At 33.6% G+C, this 8,916-nt stretch overlaps 1 protein-coding gene across 1 annotated transcript; it reads left to right on the forward strand.

The window, feature by feature from the left end:
* Positions 1–2,208: 2,208 nt before the first annotated feature.
* On the forward strand, positions 2,209–4,484 carry LOC107059871 (uncharacterized). Its single transcript, XM_015306948.1, has 6 exons — positions 2,209–2,520; positions 2,621–2,764; positions 2,873–3,343; positions 3,479–3,681; positions 3,912–4,206; positions 4,326–4,484. Exons 1-6 carry the CDS (start codon positions 2,209–2,211, stop codon positions 4,482–4,484), a joined length of 1,584 nt encoding a protein of 527 aa, XP_015162434.1.
* Positions 4,485–8,916: the final 4,432 nt, after the last annotated feature.

The following is an 8,916-nucleotide window of genomic DNA, read 5'->3' on the forward strand; positions in this document are numbered from 1 at the left end:
TATTTATTTTGAGTCAATTTAACTAAACTTTGAAACTAAATTAGATAAATTCATGGAGTAACAAATAATTTCATATAAGTATATTTGTGCTTATAGGGATAAAGAAGAAAGTCGAGGAAGATACAAAAGTAGAGAAAATTGTGAATTTCAGAAGAAGATGATGTAGAGTCTTACGATAAAATTATTGTTATAGTAATTTTATCTCTTTAGTTTTTCTTCTTCTCTATTTTCCATTCATGTACTTTTGAAGAACTTAAAATATACTTTAAAATTCTTTTAATTGTAGCTCCTTACATTCTCTTTTTTTCTTAAAGTTGTATTTTGAAAATATAATGGGAAAGAGAATAAAATGATAAGTAAGGCAAATCAAAAGAGTGAGAAAGAAAAACTTGATAAAGAAATCTATTTTATATGACTATAGTTGTACATACATAATTCATTAGGGAAAATTATAATTAGTTCTTGTGAATTTTTATTATGATAGCTTTTTGCAGCATCCTAAAACGAACATTATATACTTGAAGTTTATTGTTTATTTGCATCTTGAAGTGCATTGCTAAATTTGACACTACGATTATAAGTATTTTAAAGATCAAAAATTTAATAACTTATAAAAAAAAAAGTGTTATCCAAGCAATGAATTAAAAAAGTGACAACAAACTAGAGCATTTGTGTATTTCTTAAGAAAAACTAAAGAAACTAAAAACATTATATCAATACTTTCATTTTCAAAAAAGAAAACACAATATATAAGGTCATAAATTTATGTTTTATATAAAACTTGAATGAAACAACACCTCTTTTAACTTTATATTAGAATACATCTTTTTACATTTAAGAATTTTTTATATTTACTCTCGCATTTTAATGCAATATTTAACTTATCTTTTTTGTTTCCTCCTCTTTTTTGGTTTCTCCCTATTTCTATGTAACTAATGTAATAATTAATTAAGAAAAAATATAATAATATTTCCTTGATTATCACTATTAATAACTTATCATTTTGCCAATGTCCTAACCATAGACAAGGTGATATGGCACATCTCTTTACCAAAGATCGTATTTATTTATTTTCTCTTCTTTTTTTTGATAAATTTCACTATATTTTAATTTATTATTATTTAAAAAAGTATCAATTACAACTCTCTCTATTCATTTATAGTATCGTAAAAACTTAAATGTCTCAAAATTTATTATTCCACTTATTCCTATTCTTTGTTGTAAATTTAACAACCTAAATATTTATCACCCCCAACCTTTTATTTCTCCATAAAGAATGAAAAATCTATATATAATGTAAAACTAGATATTAAAAAGTGATTTGACACCTCTCTTTGGCCAAGGATCCTATTTGTTTATTTTTCTCATTTTTATTGTTGTTGTTGTGATTTTCACTATATTTCTATTTATTATTACTATTTAAAAAATGTGTCAATTACTACTCCCTTCATTAATTTCTATTATTTATTGTAAGAATTTAAATATCTCAAATTTTACTAGTCCACTTAATCCTATTTTTTATTGTAACTTTTAAGACATAAATATTTATCACTCAAATCTTTCATTTTCTCCCAAAAGAATGAAAATTCATTAAATTTGAGTAGTCTAATGAAATATTTTTTCAAATAGCTTGAAAAAAAAAAATGCATCCCTTTAACTCTCTTAATTATGAGATTTCTCTTTTTATCTTAATTTTCAAAAATCTAAAAAATACTTACAGTCACTTAAAGAATAAGATAATTACTCACCAAATAAATTTTAAAAAGGGAGAAGTTGTAACTCTCCAAAAAGAATTCTCAACATTCATTTATATTTATTACATTTCATGGTGAACATGATTAAAGTTAGAAATAAGAAAATATTGCACTAGCGAAAAAAAACATTTTTTTCAACTTTTTCCCTATTTTTCCATTTATTTTATTAGTTTATAAGAATAAAAGTCACAATTATTATCATTTATTATCCTAATTTTTCATATTTTTTACTAAATATCAAAACTCATCCACATATTGATTTATGAGATCACTGGTATTCGCTTTTAACTTCTTCATATTTATGTAGTGTTTGGGTTACAAATTTTATTTAGCTTCTATATAAAATTGATATTTCAGCTCTCTTGTGTATTTATTATTTTTAATGTAACTTTCTTACAAACTATTATTCAATTAGTAGATGTCCCTTTGGGACAGACTTCTTCACTATGCTAACATGGATATTCCTTGGTGCACTATTGGTGATTTCAATGTTATCACATCCATGGAGGAGAAGTTTGGGGGAATTCCTTACAATATGAACAAGACTTTTGAGTTTATAAGTGTGATAGAAGCTTGTGGTTTGATTGACCTTGGGTATACTGGAAATCCTTTTACTTGGTGTAACCAAATGGCTGCACAGGCTAGAGTTTGGAAAAGGCTGGATAGATCCATGGTTAATGATAAATGGCTAGAGGTTATGCCCCAAACTACAGTTGAACACCTTCCTTCTGTTGGTTCTGATCACAGTCCCCTCTTGATGGAAATGGTGCAGAAAAATGAAAGTCATACCAAATACTTTAAATTCATGCACTGTGGGTGAAAATGAGAGCTTCATGGACACTGTAAAAACTTGCTGGAATAAAGAGGTGAATGGCAACCCTATGTGGAAATGGCATCAAAAAATGAAAAACCTTATCCCTACTCTTAGCGTATGGTCTAAGAAGGAATATGGGGACATCTATGCTAAGGTGAAAGAGCATGAACACTTGATCAAAGTAGCTGAGGAAGAGGTGATTACTAATAATTCAGAAACTAATAGGCAGAAACTTCACTTCATCAATGCTACCTATATCAAGCACTTGTAACTTGAAGAATCGATTCTTAAACAAAAAACTCAGCTTCAATGGTTCAAAGAGGGGGATGCTAATACCAAGTATTTCCATGCCCTTATGAGAGGAAGAAGGAGAAGGTTACTCATCCACAAAATCTGTAACAATGAAGGGGAATGGATTCAAGGGGACAATAACATAGCAAATGCAGCCTGTGATCATTTTCAAAAAATATTCACAGGCCAGGAGAACAGAATTGATGAAAGAATTCTCCAATATCTCCCTACACTTGTTACTCCTGAACACAATCGAAGTTTGCAGGAAATACCCAGCATGGAAGAACTGAGACATGTAGTTTTCTCTATGAATCCCAATTCAGCACCTGGTCCTGATGGCATGGGAGGGAAATTTTATCAAGTATGCTGGGAGATTATTAAAGAAGATCTGCTTAGTGCTATCCAAGTTTTTTTCAATGGTCAGACTATGCCAAAGTTCATGTCTCATGCATGCCTTATTTTGCTGCCCAAAGTTGATCAGCCAGTAACTTTTCTGAGCTTAGACCTATCAGTCTTAGCAATTTTACTAATAAAATTATTTCCAAGATCTTGAGTATGAGATTGGCTCCCATTTTACCTTTTATTATATCTCAAATCAGTCAGGATTTGTGAGAGGTAGAACATTGCTGAAAACATTATGTTGGCTCAAGAAATCACTACTGGGATCAAGAAACCTAAAGAAGGAGACAATGTGATTATCAAGCTTGATATGACCAAAGCATATGATAGAGTTTCCTGGTCCTACACTTGCTTAGTTCTGAGGAAAATGGGTTTTGGAGAAGTATTCATTGACATGGTGTGGAGAATAATGAGTAACAACTGGTATTCCATTATCATCAATGGAAATAGACATGGTTTCTTTCACTCTACCAGAGGACTTAAACAAGGGATCCACTTTCTCCTGCCCTATTTATTTTAGGTGCTGAAGTACTTTCAAGGACGTTAAATTTGTTGAACTATAATATGACCTACAAAGGTTTCACGATGGACCCCAAAGGGCCTAGAGTTAATCATCTCTGCTTTACAGATGATGTGATTATATTCACTTCCAGCAGCAAACATTCTATTCAGCTGATCATGGACACTTTGACTGAGTATGAAGGTACTTCTGATCAACTTATCAACAAAAATAAGAGTCATTTCATGGTACCTGCAAACACTCCTCAAGACATCATCCAGCAAATCAAGGAGGGTACTGGTTTCACTCAAAAGGACAGCCCTATTTCCTATCTAGGGTGTCCTCTATATATCGGGAGACAGAGAATTATCTACTACTCTCAATTGGTGGATAAAGTGATTAGAAGAATAAGTGGTTGTCAATCCAGACTCCTCAGGGTTGGTGGTAGGGTGACCTTGATCAAACATGTCCTACAATCTATTCCCATACATACCATGGCTGCAACTTCCCCCCAAACACTACTGTCAATTATATGAAATGCATGATTGCTGATTTTTTCTGGGGTAAGGAGAATGACAGAAGGAAATACCATTGGGCTTCCTGGGAATCACTGAGTCTTCCTTATGAGGAAGGTGGTATTGGTGTGAGGAGGCTGACTGACATCTGCACTTCCTTGCAATGCAAACATTGGTGGCTTCTCAGAACCACTGATTTTCTGTGGGGATAATATCTTAAGGCTAAGTATTGTAGAGTGTCACATCCAGCAGCAAGGAAATGGCACACAAGGCAATCCCTAGTCTGGAAGTATATGCTGAAAAACAGAAGCATGATGGAAAACAACATCAGGTGGAAGATCAACTCTGGCAATTGCTCCTTTTGGTGGGATGACTGGCTTGGAGTAGGAGCCCTTGGTAATCTCACCAATGGAATCTCTAGTCAAAATAACACCAAAGTTCTTCATTTCTTAGTTGAAGGAAGATGGAATGAATTCAATCTTAGACAGCAGGTTCCAGCTAGATTTATACAACAAATTCTGAACATAAATATCCAGCTTCAGGAAGGGGTCAAAGATAAGGCCATTTGGAAACCTGCAGAAGATGGCAAGTTCTCCTGCTCTTCTGCCTGGGAAATCTGTAGAATTAAAAAAGAAAAGATCAAGATCAACAGTCAAATTTGGCATAAATGCATTCCCTTCAAAATCTCATTTCTAATGTGGAGGGTACTTAGACTCAAGTTGCCCACCAATGATAGAATCATCAAATTTGGAGTGGATCTGGCTAAGTGTTCTTGCTGCATCAGACAAGGATGGGATGATATAGATCACATATTTTCAGCTGGACACTTTGCCAATTATATTTGGAAGTACTTTTTAGGTCTGTTTGGTGTTACCTATAAGTACACACCTATGAAGAATCTCTTGCTAAAATGGTGGAGTATACCTCATAGAAATGAGGCTCGCAAGCTTCTTATTCAAGTTGTCCCTCTACTAGTCTCCTGGAGTCTATGGAAGAATAGATGTAGTGCTAAATATGGAGGTAAGCAGTCCAACATTGCAAGAGTCAAAATAATGGTTCTTAAAGACACTAGCCATTTACTCCAAACTGTTTTTCCCTATGTACATTGGTCTATGAATTGGAATGATCTTATGGGGATGATTGAGGGATGCAAGCATGATGTCAAAGTCATTCCAACTATCTGGGAAAAACCTCCTCCTAATACTTTTAAACTGAATATGGATGGTAGCGCCTTAACCAATCCTGGCAGAATAGGAGGAGGGGGTATCCTAAGAGATGATACATGGGATATTGTGTATGCATTCACAATTTCACTTGGCATTGGAACCAACAACGTAGCAGAATTACAAGCATCAATCTATGGCATCAAATGGAGTATACAACATGGTTACAACAGACTTATCTTGGAAGTGGACTCTAAATTGGTTACAAGATGGATCATCACCAACAGCAAGCCACCATGGAAACTGGTGCAGGCAGTAACAGAACTCCAGAACCTGATCAGTCAGTGTGAGTTTTTTCAATGCAGACACATCTACAGAGAAGCCAACTGCACTGCTGACTTCCTCTCTAAATGGAGCCATCAATTCAACAGAATCCAGCATTTTTATACCTGCCAGCAACTCCCTCCAGCAGCTAAAGGCAGTTATCTTTTGGAGAAAATGGGGATGACCAATTTCAGAAGAAAGAAACTCAAGAGAATCAAACATCCACCTTAAACCTATTTCCCTATGATACCTATAGAAATTTCTATAGTTTTTGTTTCCCCTACCCTTTTCAGTTTGGCTATGGTTATTGGTAATTATAGCTATAGTGAATAGGCTTAGATTTTTTATTCTCCTTGTAAGGGGAGAGTCTCCCTTATTTAAATTTCGTAGTGGATATGTAAAGAGAGTAGTCCTCTCTTAGGTGTCTTCTTTGATTTTCTTTTAGATTATGGGGATGAGTAGGTTAACCTTAGTAGGATAACGAACTTGGAACCACCATAGGTGGAGGTAAGGTTTATACCCCCCTCCTTGTACTTTTGTTTCTATTTATGATAAGGCCTGGGGGTGTTGCTAAGCCCCTAACCCCCTCAAGGGTCGTTCAAAATAAAAATTAAAAAAAATATTAGTAGATGTGTGAATTGAATATAACTTCTACTTCCTTTCTTGAATTTAGAATTACACTTTCTATACTTTTCATATGAAAGTATTGTGTGGATATATAAAAAGTTTAGGCTATTAATTTTATTAGTTGCACTAATCGATATGCTCATATTTTAAAGTAATAGCTGTGAAAAAATTAAATTACAAGTAAGAGAAAATACATGAAATCTAAATTTAAATAGTTAAATAAATTTATAAGGGAAAATATATTATATAAATAAATTTATTACTAAAATAGCATAAATAATTTAAAACACCAAAAACTGAGATGGCGACGTATATAAAATTGGCGCATAAAAATGTGTCTTTGTATTTCTCCAAGGGCAAATTATAATTTTCTTTTTTTTCTTGAAACTAATTTAATTTTATCTCTCTCTCTCTCTCTCTCTCTATATAATATATATATATATAGAGAGAGAGAGAGAGAGAGTTTTTAGTATTAAAAATTCTTAATTTCTTTTATATCAACTAAATATAGATAAATATGACTGCGCAAAGCGCGGTTTGGTTAACTAGTTAATCAATATATTTGAATTGATAAGCACTCCCATGGTATAATATTTAGCACGGTTTCAGAAAATAACAAAATATTAATTATTTGATCGATAACAATAAGAAATGTTTATTATAAAATAAAATGTTTTCGTAAACAATATATTACTACTCTATATAAACTATTTTACATTGCATTATATTAGATTCTCAAAATTTTTGAGTGCAAAGAATAGCCATATTAATGATTAATGATGTAACTTAATGTTAAATTCTTAAATATAAATCATATTACCTTGTTACAATAAAAATATTCAAATTATTATTTTCAATAAAAAAAACTATTTTACTAAAATGAGGTTTTTATAATATTTTATTAATATAGCGTTTAATTTCATATGCACGTTCAGATATTGAAAACAAACAGTCCAAATAATTCAGTGTTCAGATTTAGAGCCAACATCTTAATATTCAGATGTGTATTCAAATTTATACATCTAGATCTTAATGCACATTTTAATATTCAAATGTGTATTCAGATTTAGACGTCTTAATCTTAATGGAAACAAATGAGGCCTTAGTGATTCTGTCCATTAGCACCCAAATGGATTCATGTCGTCTGCGAGTACGAGATAAATCCATAATGAAATTCATGTGTATCACTTCCCACTTCCACGTAGGAATGTTAATCTCTTGAGTCACACCTCCTGGTTTCTGATGTTCTACTTTAACCTGTTGACAATTATGACACTTAGCCACAAAGTCTGTGATGTCTCTCTTCATGCCATTCCACTAAAAGACTTCCCGTAGATCACGTTACAAATTAGTGGCACCCGGATGAATAGAATATCTGAAATTATGGGCTTCTATAAGGATATGCTTCCTTAACTCACTTACATAAGGAACACATAAGCGACCCTGGTAACGAAGCACACCATCTCACACTTGGGAGAAAACCTCAACTCTCTACTGATAAACAACACCTTTCAACTGAAGTAATATAGGATCACTATCCTGTTTTACCTTAACCTCTGCTACCAATGAAGATTTTGACCCATTCTAAACTATCACACCACCATCTAACGTGTCCATAAGGCAAACTCTTAAGTGAGCAAGCCGGTGAACATCTTTGGATAATTCTTTCTTCTTCCTCGACATGTGCCACACTACCCATGGATAGTCTGTTGAGGGCGTTAGCCACTACATTGGCCTTACCCGGATGGTAGAGCACATTCATGTCATAGTATTTGAGGAATTCAAGCCATCTCCTCTGACGAAGATTCAACTATTTTTGGGTGAACACATACTAGAGGCTTTTATGATCTATGAACACCATACAAGTAGTGTCTCAAAATCTTTAGGGAAAACACTACGGTTGTAAGCTCGAGGTCATGAGTCGTGTAGCTCTTCTCATGGACCTTAAGTTGTCCAGAAGCATAAGCTATGAGCTTACCTTATTGCATCATAACACAACCTAGGCCGACCCTGGATGCATCACAATAAACCACATAACCATCTTAACCATCTAGTAGAATCAAGACACGAGCTGTAGTCAACCTGGTTTTCATTTCTAAAAAGCTTTTCTCATACTCCTATGACCATTGAAACTTGACCTTCTTCTGAGTCAACTTGGTCAATGGGGCAACTATGGATGAAAATCCTTCAACAAACCTCCTATAGTAACCAGCCAATTTCAAGAAACTTCTGATATCAGTCAAAGAGGTGGGTTTGGGACAGTGTTGTACTGCCTCAATTTTCTGAGAATCCACTTGGATCCTTTCGTTGGATACCACATGACCAAGGAAAGCAACCGACTGTAACCAGAAGTCACATTTGCTAAACTTAGCGAATAGCTAGAGATCTTTTAGGGTTCGCAGAACAACTCTTAGATGAGTCGCAGGCTCTTCCTCACTCCGAGAATAAATGAGGATATCATGAATAAAGAAGATGACAAACAATTCCAAATACTGTTTGAAACCTTATTCTTTAAGTCCATTTGTTAGTC

Source organism: Solanum tuberosum, unplaced genomic scaffold, assembly GCF_000226075.1.
Source record: "Solanum tuberosum cultivar DM 1-3 516 R44 unplaced genomic scaffold, SolTub_3.0 scf00043, whole genome shotgun sequence".
In the NCBI taxonomy this organism is placed as follows: Eukaryota; Viridiplantae; Streptophyta; class Magnoliopsida; order Solanales; family Solanaceae; genus Solanum; species Solanum tuberosum.

Coding starts and splice junctions, on each gene's coding strand:
- LOC107059871 (XM_015306948.1), top strand. CDS start 2,209: ATGGATATTCCTTGGTGCACTATTGGTGATTTCAATGTTATCACATCC. Junction 2,521..2,620: donor GTCCCCTCTTGATGGAAATG/GTGCAGAAAAAT, acceptor TGGAATAAAGAG/GTGAATGGCAACCCTATGTG. Junction 2,765..2,872: donor TCAAAGTAGCTGAGGAAGAG/GTGATTACTAAT, acceptor CAAAAAACTCAG/CTTCAATGGTTCAAAGAGGG.